The sequence below is a fragment of the Durio zibethinus genome, chromosome 3 (assembly GCF_047325235.1).
Source record: "Durio zibethinus cultivar Kanyao isolate XHJ-2024 chromosome 3, ASM4732523v1, whole genome shotgun sequence".
NCBI lineage: Eukaryota > Viridiplantae > Streptophyta > Magnoliopsida > Malvales > Malvaceae > Durio > Durio zibethinus.
The window spans coordinates 5,193,178-5,212,575 of NC_143164.1; the positions used below are offsets into that span (position 1 = coordinate 5,193,178).

At 30.4% G+C, this 19,398-nt stretch overlaps 1 protein-coding gene across 2 annotated transcripts; it reads right to left on the minus strand.

The window, feature by feature from the left end:
* Window positions 1-11,930: 11,930 nt before the first annotated feature.
* Window positions 11,931-16,043, minus strand: LOC111282758 (auxin-responsive protein IAA9-like). 2 transcript variants are annotated; one of them, XM_089758223.1, is made up of 7 exons: window positions 15,846-16,043; window positions 14,946-15,323; window positions 14,640-14,866; window positions 14,342-14,568; window positions 14,054-14,195; window positions 13,142-13,203; window positions 11,931-12,357 (listed from the first exon to the last, which is right to left on the minus strand). In XM_089758223.1, the coding sequence occupies exons 2-7, from the start codon at window positions 15,276-15,278 to the stop codon at window positions 12,320-12,322; spliced, it is 1,029 nt and encodes a 342-aa protein (XP_089614349.1). In that variant the 5' UTR covers window positions 15,279-15,323; window positions 15,846-16,043; the 3' UTR covers window positions 11,931-12,319. The 2 variants fall into 2 exon arrangements, with proteins under 2 accessions (XP_089614349.1, XP_022726759.2); XM_022871024.2 differs by having other exon boundaries at window positions 14,946-15,393.
* Window positions 16,044-19,398: the final 3,355 nt, after the last annotated feature.

The following is a 19,398-nucleotide window of genomic DNA, read 5'->3' on the forward strand; positions in this document are numbered from 1 at the left end:
GACCATGATTGTGGAGTCAAATTGGATGTTACACCAACAAAAACGGTATTAGGGGGGGGGGGGGGCAATGTTTAGAAAATCATTTTGGTCGGACGATAAAGACGCAAGTGTTTAGCCATATAGCATTTGGTTGCTTCTATTGAAATTTCATGAACAAAAAAAGCTTTTCAAATACTTGTTTTAATGCTGCATTACCATGATTTGACACTAGTAAGAAAGTTGAATCCCCAAAGAAAAAAAAAAAAAAAAGGTAGAGTTCAAAAACTCTGATACCGTAGTAAATTACTTATCGAAGTTAACAAACCCAACCCCCAAAAAAATTTATTGCATCACGGATTTGGTACCTTCCAAAAAACAGCATCGCCCTCACAGAGTAAAACCCTTAAATCCAAAAAAAATTAAAGAAAATAAAAACTGAGTGATTTTGTTTTGGCGTTTGGACAGGTGGAAAGGAAGTGAGTTAGTGACTGAGTCAATAATTCCGACGACAGTCACGTGGGATCACTTTTCCCTATCTCTTTTTTGGTCTAAGTGGAACGCCGTTGCCTAAACTAAACCCTATGTTTTTTGCTGACGTTGTTTGTTTCATTCTCATAGGGAAGTGTGTTTTTGCCTTAACTCAGAGGGTTTTGTCAAATGTCAAACTCCTTCCAGGAATAAAGTATGATCCTCCCTCAATCTTAACCTAATCATTAATTTATTCGTTACTGTATTTTAATCATTTTTTAATCAGTCACTTTTTCATTTCTTTACTCCCTTCATTTTCTTCTAAACCAAACACTGCCATCTGAAAAACAACAGGAAGAAAGAAAAAGAAAAAAATTTCCCTTCTCTCCTTTTGTTGAGTTAGAGGTAGGAGGGGGCTAGTGTTTTAAGTGATGTTTTAACTAATTTTCTTGTTTTCTAGTGCTTATGTTTTGGGAGACAACACTCAACTGCTAGCCAAGCTTTACTGCATGCCATTACATAGGGGATACAGAAACCAAAAAATTCATGTAGCAAATTCAACTCCTTAATAAAGAATTAAAAATGGAGCAATCAGTTGCTTAATTAATTATTTTGGGAAATTAAAATTAATTAATTAATTTTGGGTATCGTAGACATTTCCAAATTTGGGTAGGAATTTATCTAACAAATAGGTAAAATTGTTTTTTTTTTTTTGTTTGTGTGAAAAAAGGTTCAAATCCCATGTCTCTAGGGATTTTATGGGAACTTAAAAATTGGTAGTTTGTGACAAGTTGTGTTACATATTCAACTTATAATTAATTATAAGTAGAGGAGATTAATTTAAATATTAAATCATAAAAAATTTAAAATTTAATGGGGAATAATATTATTTTAATAATTTGCTCCCCTCATAAGTAGACAAAAACGAAAACTTAATACATGATAAATTTGAAATAAATAACAGAAAGAATAACAAATAATAATAATAGAATAGAACCTGATTTTTAATATAATATCCTATATCTAATCTAAAATCAATTGGTTGTAAATAAAAAATTCAATTTAGATATAAAATCACTAAAAGTCTAAAATTTAATAAATATGAAATATACCATTTTAACAAATTTATAGATAAACTCATGTTTGATGCTAAATCTCAGTTAGGATTGGACAATGCAATAGTTGGTTATTGACCAAATGTAATTATTTAAGAGTTTAAATATCTTTCCTGCTATTATTTACCATCATTGGTCTTTCTTAATCATGTCCATGAGATTAATGATCACATATGCAAATCTTATACATGAATCATGGAGTCAAGTTTTGATTACATGTTGCTAAGACAAATGTTTTAATATACAAAATAAAAAATTAAAATAATCAACAATAAATTCATTCAATTGATAAATTATTTATCTCGACTCGTATAATTTTAGTACGAACCTTATGAGCGTAAAACCAAGTGACCTTGTTTAAGCTTTATCATCTATATATGTTGGAAATTTTGCTTTAATTATAAGAATTAAAAATAAATAAATTATTTAATTTTTAAAATCAAATATGATGACTTAAAAAATTATTATTATAATTCATATATTCGAAATGATTATAACATAATATCATAAACTAAATTCTAAATTTGAATCACTTAAATAAAAAAAAATCTTGCTAAGTAAATCACTTTCTTGTTGATAATATATATATATATATATATATATATATGTTTCCCCAACGTTTACGCCCAAAATCATAGCATTTTGCATGGCAAAGGCAAGTGGAGAGTAATTATTGCGAGTAACGAGGTTGTTGAAAGCTCAAGCTGGTGGAGCCCACCCATTCTGCATTCCACGTGGAAATCAGAATGCCATGTGGGAAGCTCAGTCATCAGCAGCTTCCACGTGACAAAGTCAAAGATTTGTTGACTACGAAACTAAATTTTAACAAATTGGTCTCTGGATTTGTTCTCTTCTTGAAAATTCTTTTCTTCAAAGGGCAGGAAATGTTTTCTAACTTTTATTTTCTTTTTTCTTTCATTAAATGCATTGAACAAAATTTATTATTACTTTGTTATTTTATTCATGGTTTTAAAACAACGAAAAAGATATCATAAGATTTTTTGAGATTCTTAAAATAAAATTAATTTATAAATGTATTAATGATAATGCCACATGGATTTGACTTAATTGAGAGGTAGATATATTTGAAAATTATGTCAATTATCATGATTAAATATGTAAATGATATATTAATGCTCACAAGTTATTTAGTTTAATTTTAATAAAATTCAAATTTGATAAGATTATTATTGAGTCGAGCTCGAGTTACAATAGCTCAACTCATCGATCGAGCAAAATTTGAATATTTTTATATTCAATTTGAGTAATTCGTAAGTCTAATTAAATTTTTATATTTAAATATATTTTTATTATTTTAATTAATAAAATATCTCGAATTCGAGTTCGAGCATAAATAATCGAACTTTTATCGAATATAAACATCAAACTTATTTTTATATGTTAATCGAATTTAATCAAGTGAGTTCGAGTAATTTGATTTTTATATCGAATCGAGCTCAGACTAAAAAAATAAAAATCGATCGAGTTCGAGTAAAGTTTTAAATCTCGAATTTTTAATCGAGCTTGAACTCGAATTTGATATTATATCGACTTAAATTCGATCAATTGCATTTCTAATTATAATAATAGTTATAGGTTGAAAAATGATATGACAAAAAAATCAAGCATTTATCATATAGAAATTTATTGAAGTTCGACATTTCTAATTCAATTATTGATAATATTTTATAAGACATTAATTTTAATTTAAAGTTTAATTTTTTTAAATTTGTAAAAAAAAAAATCAAAGATTCATCTGTTAGCTCTTTATTTAAAAATCAAGAGATTGTATAGAAAGTTAAATAAATTCATTTTTTGAATTGTTGATTGGTACCAAATTCTTTCTATTTTTTTAATTAATTAAATATCATTTATTAAAAATATATAAAAAATTAATTAACAATAAATTTTATAATTTTATTTAAATTATAAAAAAGAATATCAGATAATATCATAAATCAAGTGAAGGATATTATATATATATATATATATATATTTATATAACGATAAAACCTAAAAGATAAGTCGAAAGAGTCAGTTCAAAGAGCCTTTTTTTTTTTTCAATAACTACTTGTTTAACACATTTCTGTGGATGGAAATGCCACTAAACAAATTAAATAATGAATACTTATTTTCAGAAAAAAAAAAAAAAGGTGGCCATCCATACTGGCCATTAGTAGTTGCTGGGAAGCAAAGATAAATTGATAATGAATAATGGGTTTTTTTTTTTTTTTGTTGGAAATGACTCCAATTTAGGTTTTATCTCTTAATTGGGATCATAAATTTTCATGCCCTTTCTTGTCCTTGGAAAAATCCAAACCCTAAACTTTCTTTTGTTTTTTCAGGGGTCTTAATTTAATTAGGTTTATTATTTCCCAACTATGTGATCTCCTAACTCAGTTCTCAACCAGTGGATGAGGGGATTTCTGCAGAGTTTTGGAGGCTTCTTTTCTGGCAATCACATGGTTTTTTATCACTCGAAAGGTTAGGTTTAGAATTAGATATAGATAGATGCATTTGATTTTGGACACTACTCCATATTAATATTTTAACTCAGTTCAATCAAAGGTTTTCTTAAAATGGTCTTTGATTATGCATTATAATAATAATAGTAAATGAATGTACTATTCTTTGGTTTCTAATCACAGAAGAGAAATGAATAAAATAATACTGCTGCACCAACTAACATGATCAAACCCCACAAATTATCTAGACCAAAGGCAATAGAAAATTTGGCAGAGTTATTTAAAAAAAAAATCAGATACCTTATCTAATGATAACAAAAATAAAATAATTAAGAAATCAAATGAAAAAGCTACCTCTATTTGCCTGTAAAGCTTCAAAAAGTATTCAAATTTGGCAAGGTGAGTAGTGAATTTTCCAGCAGCAGAAGAATCAAATTTTACTGGTGTTGGTCAAGAACAGCAAGTATACTTACACCAATAGTATCTGGTTGAAAGTTATTATTATTGTTATTTTGGTTTGTATCTGCTTGATGAAGTTGATTTTAAAAATGGGGAAATGCCCACATATCACATGACCAAATTGGACAACCCATATGGAAAAGATCCCATCATTTGGTAACCCCCAAGTTGAGGATTACTGCTTGCAATTTGAATGCTTAATTTAACTAATATAAGCTCCAAAAAGGCATCATCATAATAAATTTATGGTTTTGACTAAAATCATTCAGAGCACCTGTATTTGGTGGTCACCCATGTTCAATGACCATTCTGAACTTCTAACCATATTCATTCTCTTCATTTTTCTCTTCCAAATCAATTTCCATGTCTAATTAATTAAATCCTAATATATTATTTAACTTTAATCCTACTAATTGATAATATTTCATAAAAAAGAAAAACACATTTAGCCTGATAAGGGTTCAAGTAAAAAAAATTGAATTACTCAATAATTATCCCACCTCAATAACAAAAAAAGAAAAAATATTTTTATATTATATAAAAAATTACTAAAAAGATAATAAAAAAATTATAAAATTTAAAATTTAAAATTATTAAATATCATTACAAATATGATTGCACTAATTAATTAAATTAAAATTTAAATGTAAATAATTTATTTTTTATTTTCTTAAATTTATCAATGTACTTTTTTATTTAATATAAATAAATTTATTTAAATTAAATCTAATAGATTTATTAACAAATTTTTTTTCATAACCCTCCAATAAATTTGATCCCTTACAAGCATTTGTCAATGAAATTTTAGTATACCTACACATTACTACGACATTGAATGGGTCCCATTGAAGTGATACCTACCACATTAAATAATCGGTTTTAGGATTAGGACCACAAAAAGCATTATTATTATTATTATTATTAAAAAAATAGCCAAAGTTCACTTTTATAAAAATTTATAGATGAATTATTCGAGTTAAAAGCTCATATTTTAAACTGGGCTACTAATCTCATATAGCAAACTTCATTTCTCTTTTGATTGATTCAATCAAGGGTAATTTTGGGTTTACATTGATTAATGAACATCTCCAAAAGAGAACCAACATTAACACTAGCTTTAACTAACGAAAATTATTTAAGCCATATGGGAGATGTACCTAAAATCTTTGACCAAATCCTCGAGCCACAGATCTTTGATAATAATAGTAATTTTTTTTATATAAGAAGATAGTTTGAGATAAAAAAATGTTAGGGATATTGAAATTTGAAACTCAAACTACTAAATATTATAATTTTTAGATAGTTATATAAATTAATTGAGTTATAATCTGAGTTCATAATAATAGAAATCCTCCTCTAATTAATTTGATTATGGGATGCCTAAACTGCACGAGGGATTACTCTGATTTTGCTACGCCGCATTTGCTTAAGGATTAGAAAAAGATGGCATTCCCTTTTCTTCCTCTGAAAAAAGAAAAATAGGGTGGAAAAATTGGTGGGCTGGCAACGGCGGTGCCTTGTCATAAGCGTTGGCTACCAACCAACCACCGTCAAGAAATATTACTATAAACAAAAGAATATTAATACAAAGAAAGGGTGTTCAAATTTAGGGGATAAAAAAGAATAAAGAAAAGATGAAGATGAAGATGAAGATGATGGTGATGGTGAAAGGGTGATTCAAACATGACATGAATGATAGAAGTCAGTTTAATCGGCACTGAATTCTGAGAGAATATTCTGCAAGCTTATCATCTATTGATTCGTTTAAGAGTGGGGAGGAGAATTTTAATATTGTCTGATGATTTAAAGTTAGGGTTTTTTCTTTGCATGAAATTTCAAAAAGAAGGCTTTTTTATTTCCTTGAGCTGGTTGTTGATTGAGATTGTTGTCATTAATGGTGCACATGCTGTAACTACTAGAATCCCCCAACAATCATACACTATTTTTTTTTTATCTTTGGCATGACTAGCATGGCTACCATACATACATTCTTGGTGTTAATTACTATCATATATAAAAGCTAGGGCTGGGGTTCGGTGCAAAAGCAATAAAAGTGTGAACTATTTTTCTGAAAATCTGGTGAAGATGGAGCTAGAACAGTTACCGCTTGGACAAGAAAGGTGGGATTTTGTGATAAAAGACTTGGATTTGCTTGAATCATGAAATTTTGGCTTGATCAGCCAAGACAATGAATCAAATATCATGCCAAATGGGTGGCTTGTCATTGTATATTTGTCATGGGCAGATGCTTTGGACTAAAAAAGGTGGCTGCGGCTGGAAAAAACTCTTTTCACCAAATACAATCCGCGTTGATATATTGGCATATCTGATCAGGATAAACTTCTCCTCGAGAAATCACTGTGAAAATGATTTGGACAAATTGGGATAATATATATCATGTGATTTGGACAAATTGTCCTTTCTTTGATGGCAATGCTATCAACTAATAGAGAATAGGGGGATTGATTATAATAAGTACACGAATACATTCTGACGTACTAACATTTTAGGGAATTCATTGATATCTGTGTGAAGAATAATGCCTCAAAAGGCTAAGCGCAACATTGGCATGAAAGATCCAATTGACCCTTTATTTTAGAAAAAGAAAAGAAATAACCAAACAAAATTCAAGTGTTTTATGATGGAATCACATGCATGATAAGAAAAATCCGAGAAAATTTCATAAGAAAATACCAGTACTATATACAATATGCTGCTATTGTCATGCGTTTTTTCTCTTACAAAATGATTATACTAAGCTTTTCTCCCATGATTTACAACTGGCATGAGCTTTAGTTGCTTAAGATCCTAATCATTTGGATAAATGTTTGGCCCATTTAGATTCTCATAGGTAGGAATTCCAATACCCTACGGCTACCAACGAGTCCTTCCATGATTGGGCACTCCAAAAATTTGCAGCAATAACTTTGTGTCTAAAACTCTCTGCAGATCCCTTTCAGCCCTGGAGCAACCTAACGAAAACAGCTGTAATCCTTTTCCTAACAGGGGAGGGCCTAGATTGTTCAGAGTTTGGCATAAAAACACTTAAAATTTCCTTACTAACCAGGCTGAGATGAGGTTTCTATCTAGTTCTGTATCTTAAGAATATCTAAAATCCATAAGACCTACCAATCACTCAATTTTTTTTAACAAACGAAGAAACATGAGGATAGAGATAAAGAATACAAATGCTAGGATTTAAATTTCATATCTGATAAATATTAAAGATAATTATATGAAATAATTAAATTAAGAGATAACTGTATGAATTAATTAAGTGAAATTTTAGGTTCAATTTTTTTTATGTTACTGTCTTTTTATAATAAATGCCACCAAAATCAAAAGCTGATGAAAACCAAGTTAGTATTAAACATTTTGGTTTTTTTTTTTTTTTTCCATGTGAATGTGTTGTCATAATCTTCTAGACGACAACAAGTGGATTAAAACCAAGAAAACGTTGCCTCAGTAATTGGGTTTTCAAAGTCATGAGGGCAGGTAAGTGTATCTCCTTTAAATGATATGAAAGTTGAAAGAGAAGAATAGTGGAAAAGCAAAACATAAGATAATCTAAATTATCTTGCGCTTAACTGATGAAGATTGAAAACCCTCAAGAAGAGTGTTCAAAGTTCTCAAGTAGCTTTGATAGGTACTTTTCAAACTATGTGGATTAATACTGGCTTGGCACGCAAAAAAAAAAAAAAGGCCTGTGTTTCTTGATGTAACACGCTAGTTCCTTTTTCTTTTTCTTCTTCTTCAAACGAAGTCCAAGAAGAAATTAAATCTCAACCTGCAGATATCACTTCGCAAATGGGGTAGGGGAAGAGATTAAGTCTCGACCTGTAGAATATCACCTCTTACGAGTGATTATATTATATGAATCAATTTAACTAAACATTGGATTCTTGATATTTGCCTTTTACCTTCAAATGAATATTCTAGCTAAGACTTTATTTCTCTGGTTTTTATTGTTTATTGATCTTTTGTGATTGCGTTTCCAATCTTCTAACATTGAATTTATCACTATCTAGATTCTAGACCTGAGCAATGAGGTTCAAGTAAAGGTCGATTTCAGATTGGCAAATTGGCGCATGATGGCTAAGTACTTGAAAACTACTGCAACAATACTAGGGCAAGACATGTGGAACTGTTTTAATTGACTTCAACTGTAGTTTTCAATTAGTTTTCACTCTCAAGAGAGGACAAAAACTGGTAACTGAGCAACCCCATGTTCTTGTTCATGGATACCAGAAACATATTCAAGGAAGCTTATTTTCGGATCTCTGCCTAGCTATGGTTATGACTAACCCTGTTTCCTTCTATAAAATGTCGTCTAAAGATTGCAGTCCAAAACTAAATGATAGGCTTGAAATTGATAGGAGTTTGGACATTATCAAATGTATAATATCAGTAAAGTTTAACATATTTATATCTGCAGAAATTATTGCTTACATTATTGTAATTAGAGTCAAAAGCAGCATTATGTAAGTTGATGGTGGGAATTAAAAGAAACATGATCAAACCAAGAATGTCTAGCTCTAACTAATACTTATTTCATAAATTTTGATTCCAATAAACTTTAGTATACTTGCTAACCACTCCAACTTCATTTTAAATCTTATAATAATTAATTTATTAATAGGATACTAGAGAATAAAAAAATAACTATAACCCACACATACCCCATTTTCAATCATTTGTCTGACTAAAATTCTATCAAATTATTATGGTACTTTGAAAAAAGAGGGGATGGGGGATGGTTTTTGACCACACTATATGTTGCAGATAAAATGCAGAGAAATGGACATGGCATGATAAAATTATTCACTAAAACCAAACTTTCATCAATCTTTTCAAAGTTACGCTTTACCATTGTATGTCTTGTTGACTTCTTTATCAAATGGGTCTTTTGTTTTTATCTTTGCCATTCCTTGCTGCTAAATCTTCTGCCAACTATCAGTCATCTGTCAATAATATTGCAGGAGAATGGCATTCTCTTTCATTTATGAATCATTGTTGGAATGAGCAAAGATTTGGAGGCAGGTCATGGGGTTTTCCTTACAACTGGATTCATACTTACCAGAAAATGTAATCATTTGTTCATGTGAGTGAGAAAAACTATCTTATTTGATTTTTAAATGATAAGGGTACTCAAACCAAGCCTTACTCGTTGTACTGATATATAATTAGAAAAGAGAAACAAAGGTCAAATCATGTATATCTACTCAGTTACCAGCTGCTTGATCATTAGATTATAAAATAGAAATAAAGGTCAACAAGAGCAGATAATAAAGTGCCAAGAGCGCTACATTATTCTGGAAAGCAGTAGGAAAAGATGAAAGCTGATAATATAAGAAATGGGAAAGAAGAATACAATGTTCAAATGATGTAGAAATCTTAGCATTATCCTTTGTATGGTGGTTAGGTCCAGAGACAATTTGTTTTAAGGTTGACACACTTTTGTTTTTGTGTAAGACAAATTTGCAGTATCATTGCTCTTGGCTGTCATCCCACTATTTTAATCAAAGGGTTTACAAACACTCAAGTCCTGCAATGACTGAGGAGTTTGACTAAAGATGGAAGTCTGCAACTACAATTGCCCCTACTGCAGATCGAAATTTTTATGCGAGAGATGATCCAAAGAAACAAAGAAAAAGATAACATAATCCAGCCAAAAGCATGTTTTCATTCTTTTGCAAATATGTCAGCAGTTAGACATCTAACAAAAAACAAGAAAATGGTACGTAATTATCTTTGATGGGTGGTCCAAGTAAATTTAGTAATTCATATATTTGAATTTGTTTATTTTGTATTTAACATATATAAAACACGAAAATTGTTACGTGACAATTCGTATTAAAACATCAAATACAAAATATATTTTCTGATTTTTACCAAATCTAAATACAATTTTAATTAAAATTTTAGACTGTATCTAAAATTATATCTACCCAGCTGTAACAAATATTTGCTGAATCTTCCAAATATGTCAGGAACAAACGAAGAACTTGGCATGAAAACTTAAGAGGAAGCAAGTTCTGTCTCGAATACCATATAATTAACCAGTCTACTGTAATGAAATGATTTCCAAGATATTCTTCTGGGCCAGAATTCTGTTTGCTCCAAAATGCAGTAGCCAGCAAAATTACTTAAAGAAGTATAGGAAGTTTACATTTGCAAGGTTTAAGTCCTAAAAGTTCTAAAATCAGTTTCTCATTCTCCTATGCAAATAATGTAGAGGAAGACAATTTCTGATCTTACGGGGGAATGCAACTTCGAAGCTGATCATAAGGCTCTGGCAGGCAGTTTGGGTTAAATCTTTGAGAATTAACAATGTCCACTACCATAGCAGCTTTCTTCTCCAACTTAGCTGGCCCGATAAAAAAGTTTGGATTGGATCTTTACCTAATTACATTTTTTGTCCAAATGAATGAACAATGCCAATCCTAGATACAACAACAGCAACTTGAAAAATATTTTCTTCCAAAACCAAATCTGACTTATTTGGGAGAAACAGGCCAAAAATATAACAGTACCCTTTCCTATTTATTGGATTTGAATTAGGATATTTGATTCTAGGTTTTTCCTTCCATTTCCCTTTGCATCAATTAACCGACGAGCAACATTTTACCCGTGTGATAGTAATTGATGGGTGAATACTTTGAGAGAGACAGGAACCATAGTCCAAGAAACTAAACATTGTCACTTTCACGAACCCTCAGGACCACCGCAGGAAGTTACAAAGCAGGCAAATTTCATTTTTGCTATAGATTAGACGAGGACAAGGCTGATCTTATCAAATCTTTGATCATTTCCCATCTCTTTCAAATACTTCGTTTCAGTTCAGGCAGGCCCCCACTCGCCTGTTATAAAAAGATAAAAATAAATTTATTTTGGAGAATCTCTTGCTCAATGCGACACCTCAATTAATGGATATGACCTTACTTGAGGGGCCCTTTTCCTACAACTATTTCCAGATGCCCTGGTCGCAAAATCTTATCATCCACGTCCACAAGGTGAGGCTCTGTAAAAGGACAATCTGATCACAGGAAAGGACATTAGGGTCAATGCCCTCAATGGCTAACAATTTGTGCCCCTACCATCCAAAGCAAAACCAGCCTTCACCTTCCCTCGTGGCCACTCTCCAATTTACATTATTTATTCTGACCACAGCACAACAATAATGCAGTCTCTCACGTGCTTCATAGGGCTACTCTCCGACAAGCATATCTCAAGGGCAGGCTTTATCTCAATAGTTTATATAAGCATTGAAACCCGATACATAATCAAACTTAAACAGAATTCAATAGTCCATTTCTGCGTCCTCTTTCCATGGGTTAAATTTTAGCGCGGACAGCGCAGCATACCCAGAAAATATGTTAATGTGACTAGAATGCTCGCAAAATAATGGTTAAGCAGAATAAAAAACACAAGCAGCAGCACACTGTTACTCCAATCATGTCAGGTTTGCAGATAATATTTAGGTTTTTCATCATTCAGACACACACACCATGAAAGTTCAACAAAGCACTTTACAAACTAAAGATCCTGTTTTGGGAAAAGGGGCTTGTCCAGACTCTGAACTTACTGAATCTTAAATTACAAACGCAGGGCCTTGATGGTTTTTACAACTTTAGTAGACCAAAAGCAGGCTTACATGATATAAATGCCGTCGCGAAGAGAAGATAAACATAAGCAACATACGAAAGCAGATACCCATGATCTCCTACCCACTCCAACAACCTCTCATCTCTTTCAGAAAGAATCTTGAAATTGCTTCTACATCTTCTCCAGAAAGGCTGCTGCATGGATAGCAAAAATCATGTATGACGCTAGCTAGTTCCGATTCCTGCATTTTTCCACGGCCCTTGGGGCTGCACAAAAACAAGAGCTCCATGAAAAGATAAGTCAATGGGTTATAAACAAACTTAAGGGTATGGACAATAATTAACATGAACAAGTACTGTAGAACCAGAGTATCTTCATATGCTCTAGACAGAATAAAGCTCGTCTTGGGCCTCATAGTAAGATGATTGAACACAGCTTTTGCTTTGTTTGGACAAATGGTGGCCCATTTTCAGAATTGAAAGAACCTGAGTCAACTTGGTAAAGCAGTAATTCTGATATACTTTCTTTTTTTTTTTTTTAATTTTTACCAAAGGCAAAGTATTGGTATTAAGTGATCCTGAAAAGGAAATATGTGCGAGATCTGCAATGCTTATAATCACATTGTTTAGGTATGCAACCCACTGTCTAAGTAACAAAGAATCAGCATGACATAAGTTCAACAGCAGTGATGATGCATTATTGCAGACAGAAGGGGCAACACAAAATTATGATGGCAGCATACTCGCACATCGTTTTAGTTTCTTAAAATCTTCAAAGTTTGAAAACTGCTCCATATTTTAGATGTCATAAAACAGTGCAAAAATTTTATGTGTTGGCTCAGAAGACTTAAGATGGCCAATTAGTATATTGAGGCACATAAAAAGGCTTTTGTCAACATAATAACATACGTAGGAGAATCCTCTACACCATCTACATGTATATTAGGCATTTAGTCAGAAGACGAAGTAAAGTATTGAAACAGGTTCACATACTTGCTCATGCCATGACACTCAGTTGATGGATAACAAACACAAAAAGAAAAATATTTACCCAGTCCAATGGCATCAGAGCTTTTCATGATCCTCAGCCTTTTGCAGGTATCAATAAACATCCTGAAACAAGTACGAAATTTGAATTAGGCTGCAGTGACCAGCCACTGTTTGAGTACAAAATTGAGCAATAAATACTAATAAGCTAAACTACATAATGCACCGCCATATTCTGACTCAGGTTGATGCAGACAAAGAGTAACTTACTGAACTTTGAAGTTATGTGGCTAGAGTACTAAAATGCGAGGTAATGAACCATTATAACTAAAATTGGAATCTATTGGGAAAATTATCGCAGGTCAAGGAACATGCATTTTAATTTTCATAGCATAAATGTTCTGGCCAATGCAGCTGTTTTACCGCTCCTTTTCTGACTGCTGGTCAGCTAAATAAAGTGGGAAAAGAACAGACAAATTAGTGGTCAAACGAATGATTGCATGCATGCATCATCGTTATTACACAATTTTCTCTAGTGCTAATGAACAAGGGTTCCTTTCCCTTTTTCAAGGTCTCCCACAAAAATATTGTAGATACGATATTCAGGATAATTTCCACATTGTACTTATTCGTATCCGTTACTGATTCAAACATGTTCTTAGCATTTCTTTAACAGCTCAAAACAAAATGGAAAGCTTAACAACAGATTGCTAAAATAATATGGCAGGAACGATTTTTGTTTTGTAACTTGCTTTGGATTACTCCACTCCTATGAGTACATTTTGCATACCATACCCTGTAAGCATGTTTTCACTTAATCAGAAGTAAAATGGCTGACATGTTGCCAATAAGTTAAAACGTACAATCTTGTAACGATGACTCAAAATTGCTAAAGTATGGATAGTGTCATAATTATCATATTGGCAGGGAGCACAAAATGAGAAGCAAAGATATAAAAAAGGGGATTAGAGCTTACTCCCATGGGACATCACCCACAAGCATCCAGTCACCATCTTTATCCTCATACGTAAGAACATATTCTGATCCATGCAGCAGATCCTTCAGCTTGCTTTCGCTCAGCAGCTCCCTGCCCAGGGTTCCATGAGATCCATATTGACCTGAAATCATAGTCAATAGCAGTAACTGGATCCATGCAAACAAATATTACTGTCTTCATATGAATAACAGCTGCACATAAATTACATAAATATACAGTCCACATCCAAAAATCTTTATATTTAATTGAAAGATTGAAATAGCTCACCTATGGTAAAACAGCTGAACATCTTCTCAAGCGCAGAAGATAGCTCCTGATATTTAGAGTAGTTTTTCAAGTCTACTTTCCTCAAATAAGGAGCACCATCCATGCTGACCTTAATAAACAGAGCACCAGGCCCTGCCTTTCCATCTACTTTATCAGCGTTCTTCGAAGTGGTGACCAAGGAATTCTTCCTAAATGATCTAATAGGAGGCCAACCTACAACCTGTGCCCTGCAAAAGGAAGAGGATCTTAGAATCTTCTCATGGTTAACCCCAAAGTTATTACAAAAACCCAGACATACTTTGTAGCAGGTGCCCCACTGTTATTGTTTGCAGACGCATTAGGATTAGGCCTGGTATCGTTGGCAGCATGAGGTCTGTCCTGTACCACCTTCTGGTGCGTGATCTCTTTAGCTTTTGTTGGATGAGCCCCAAGGCTCTCAAGCACAGAACCTGATGTCAGTCCCAAGTTGGAAGAAGGTCGGGGTGACAGCATCCCATCTACTTTCGAATTAGAAAGAAATTTACCCTGCAACATTGATTAGGTACCTTTGCATGTTAGACTATTAATATTAGCCTTGCGATTCATTAGTAGCAGTGGTTCCTACCTCTGAGAATCCATCCATTGCATCAGTGAACCCTCTTTTGTTGCCTGAAGTTGTCTTCTGTGATGCGGGGCAGTGACCATCACTTGAAGGATGTAAAGGGAAAAGGGGTTTCTCATCGAGTTGAGCAGAGCTTATCAAGCAACGCTCCGGATTTCTTGCAGGCGACCGGGATCCAGGAAGCCCAAGCCTAAGCTCTGTTGCCTTCAGATTCAAACTAGCATTGCTTTCCTCAGACACACGGGAGACAACAGAGCTATCCACGGAAGAACAATCAGACAATCCCATGTAATTGCGCTCCTTCAATTCAGCACTATTCTGACACGCACTATCCATGGAGCCTGAAGAACCCAGTAAAGTTACATTGCTCTGATCCCCTTCCTCCTCCACGCCAAGCAGCAGCGGAGACATCAGAAATCAAAAGAACCACACAACCTCAGTACTTTAAAGCCTGTTAAATTTAAAGATAACCAAATTTATTTTTTGAAGAATTAAAGAAGCAAAACCAGTATATATACGGCAACAGCTCGCTACCCTCTGTTCACAAACTTTATTAACACAGTGGAACTTATGATTAATTACAAAATATCTCCAACCAAATTAAACAGAATAAAGTCTTAAGTTTATTCCGTTTAACTAAGACCAAGAGTGAACAGATGAGCTAGGCTACAGTCTTTGACTGTACGGAGAACTAACTGAAGCGAGCTTACTGTATTTTTATCTTATATTCCTTCTATTTTTCCTCAGTTTTCTCAGGAAACAAACACCAGCTAACAAGACAGCAAGAGCCAAGATAACAACAAAAATAGAAATTAAAAAAAAAAAGGCTGAAACAAAATTTTATCTTAGAAACAGAAGACCAAAAAAAGAAGAAATGAGGTGGAAAACAAAAAAACAATTTACCTGATTGGATTAGTGGATCAGAAACTGAAGAAAATAATCAAAATCAAAATCTTTTTAATTTTGTTTTTGGTTTTGATTGTTTACTTAGAAGCAAGCAAGAAAGTATTTTCCTTTTTCCCTTTTTTTTTTTTTTTGAGAGAGAGAGGAAGCTAAGGACCCTCCATTTTTCACAAAGTAACAAAAGCTTATTCGCTGTCCGACGTGAAACTCTCTGCATTAAAATAAATAACTTTTAAAATTACAAAACAAAATTACTTTTTGTCTATAAAAAAAAAAATAAAAGACTCTTTCTTTCTTTGTTTCTTCTTTCTGCCCTGCTTTTCGCTCAAATTTTATTCATGTATTCTTTTTTTTTTTTTTGCTTTTTTATCGTCCACCGAACAGTTCGAGATCAATGGCTATGGATTATGATGGATTGGTTCCACCCGAGCCGTTTTTCAGTGATTGATCATTGATAACCGATTTGACCTTCCATTTGGTCGCTATTATACTGACCTGTAGCCGTTAAAAGATTTTAGCAACAACTCATAAAGAAATAATTATATCCAATAAAAAATAAATAAACATTTATAAAATTATTTTATTTTTGAGAATGACATTTATAAAATTATTTTTGTTATATATCATTTAAGAACAATCCATGAATTTTAATGATAGATGGATGACTTCAATGAAATTAGAAAATAATCATATATTTCATTAGAATATATTTAAAATTTTATTAATATAATAAAAATACTTAATAATATTTTAATTTAGTTAATAAGATTTAAAAACTCTACAAACTATGTATGCAAAATAATAATAATTTCTAATAATAATAATTTTTTAAAAAGTTATTGTTTTGTAGGTGACTTATTTTTTTAATTTATAAAAACTAAAAAAAAAAAAAAAAGATACTTATCAACTAAACAAACTTTTAATGATTGGTGGATGATACTGGAGAGTTCTACTAATGATTTTATTAAATTCAGTTTAGAACTTTACAAATAAACATGTAACATGCAGAAAAAAACCTTTCCCTTTTTTTTTTCAAAAAAATAAAACTTTACTTTGTCAAATATACCTTTTAAATGATCAACTTTTTCGCTTACTATTTATTAATGATAAAATTAATTTCGATAAAATTAAAAATAATGATAATGATAAAATTAATTATTATAATGATAAGATTAAATATTATAGCGATTAAATTAAAATTAGTGGTGAAATATATGTTTTGATGTAATCGTAATGATAGTAATGAGATAAAAAATAGTTAAAATAAAAAATAATTATTAAATATATTATATTAAATTTTATATAAAATAAAAAATTAAATTATTATACATTTATAAAATTAATAAATAATTAAAATTTACTTAAATTAGTTTTATTTCAAATAATAATTTTATTAATAAATATTTAAAAATTACTAAAATTTATAATAATTTTTAAAAATATATTTTAAAAAATTGATAATAATTATTTTTATATTAAAATATTAATTATTTTTTTTCAAAATAGAATTTAAAAATAAATAAAATAAAGAAATGAAAAAAACTTTAAAATAAAAAAATAGACAAAATAGAGTAAATACATTTTCATCGCTACATTAAAATCCAAGGAAAAAAAAAAAAGACAACAAGGCTTATTTGGAAAGATGGGTTTACTGGTGAGCTTTTTTCACTGAAACTTGAAGCACCAGTTGGATTTTAGAGTTGCAGCACAGTGAACATGCATTCCTATCCAACCGTTCAGGAAAGCCAAATTAATTTTTTGCACTGTACAATGCAGTTGGCACAGGTTTCCATGGTAAACTCAACTCCGTTTCAGTCTAAATGCAGCCTAAGAGTCTCTTTGTCAATGCCATATGCCTTTCATTATGTCCTAACGTCGGTTCATAATTTAAAATTATGACTATAAGAAATACAACAATACAAAAAAACAAAAGATATTTAGTAGTGTAATTATTGAAAGTATATGTCACTATGATTTGATTGATTTCCTATTAGTCTAAGATTAGATTTGAACATAAAAGTATTATCTAACAAAATTTATAATATTTTGATTGAATTTAAATGTTAATTTTAATAAAATTTATTTAATATAAAATTTTTATTAAAATTTTTATCTAATCATAATTATAATAATTTTGTTTTTAATCATAATTATAATAATAATTATTATTATTTTTAATCTCAATAAAATCAATTTTAGCATCTGTTCAAATAAACTTTAAAAAAATTATAAGGTAAAAGAGAGATTCAAAACATAAATTTTTGGTAACTTTGCCATTATTATGACTTTTCATAAGGTTTGCCGTATGATTACTTTTTTTTTTAGTTTTTTTTTTTTTAATTTCTCATGTTTAATTTTTACATATTTAATTAATTATCTCATTTTTTAAAAATGGTATGAGACTCCTTTAACATTATTGATTAATATATATATATTTTTAAATTACATAATGTTATAAAAATATCGATAAAAATATCCACATAACACATAAATTTATTTTTTATTCTTTTTTATTTTTTTAAAATTTATATAATAAGTTTTGTAAAAAAAATCAATTAATATATTCACGAAACATCTTATTTATTTATTTTATATTTTTAATTAAATCAATTTTATAATAAAAAAGTTGATGAATAAAGATGAAAAAAATTATATGTATCTGATGGATTTTGAAATGTTCAAAATTGATAAAAATAAATGTTTAGATCGTAATCGGATTAGGAGAAGTTAATTTTTTTAAAGAGAAATGAAGTTTGATTGGAAGCGAAGTTAAAGTATTTTATCTTTAAATGTATATTTAATTATTTATTTAATTTTATATTTATATATTATATTAATAAAATTATTATTTAAAATATAAAATTTAGACAATTAATTTAGATTATTTTATTAAATAAGATGTAAAACAAAATGAATATATTATTATATAAATTAATTAATAAATTATTACTAATTATTATTTTTATTAAAAACTATGGACAAATTATATTCAATAGCTTATTAAATTTATCGTAAATACTATTTATTATAAATACTAAACTTCAACTCGCGAAGACGTGTGGCTGTATTTCTAGTTTTGTTAAAGAAAGGAGGAAAATTAACTAAAAATAAAAAATGAAATCAAAAGAAAAATATCGGGTTGGGAGGGAGAGAGAGAAAAATAGAGTGTAAGTTACGTAGGGAAAGCATTAAGTAGGTTTGAGAGGGGACAAAGAAAAACAGAGTGAAGCGATATGATGTGTTGGGGGACAGGAAAGGGGCTTTTAACTTTGGATTGCCGGGTACACAACGCGACATGGAACTTCTTGCACTACCTGTCTCTTATACCCCACGCGCCATGGCTTGGTACCAAAGTATGTACCAATCAAGAAGTAATGTGTAAAGTATTAAAATTTATATATTTATAAAAAATAAAATATTAAATTGTATTGATTAAAAATATAAAATATTTCTTGAATTTATTAAATTTATATAAAATTATTATCAAAATTTTAAATTATATTATTTTTATATTTAGTTTTAAATCGTAATTGTATTATAATTTTATTATATT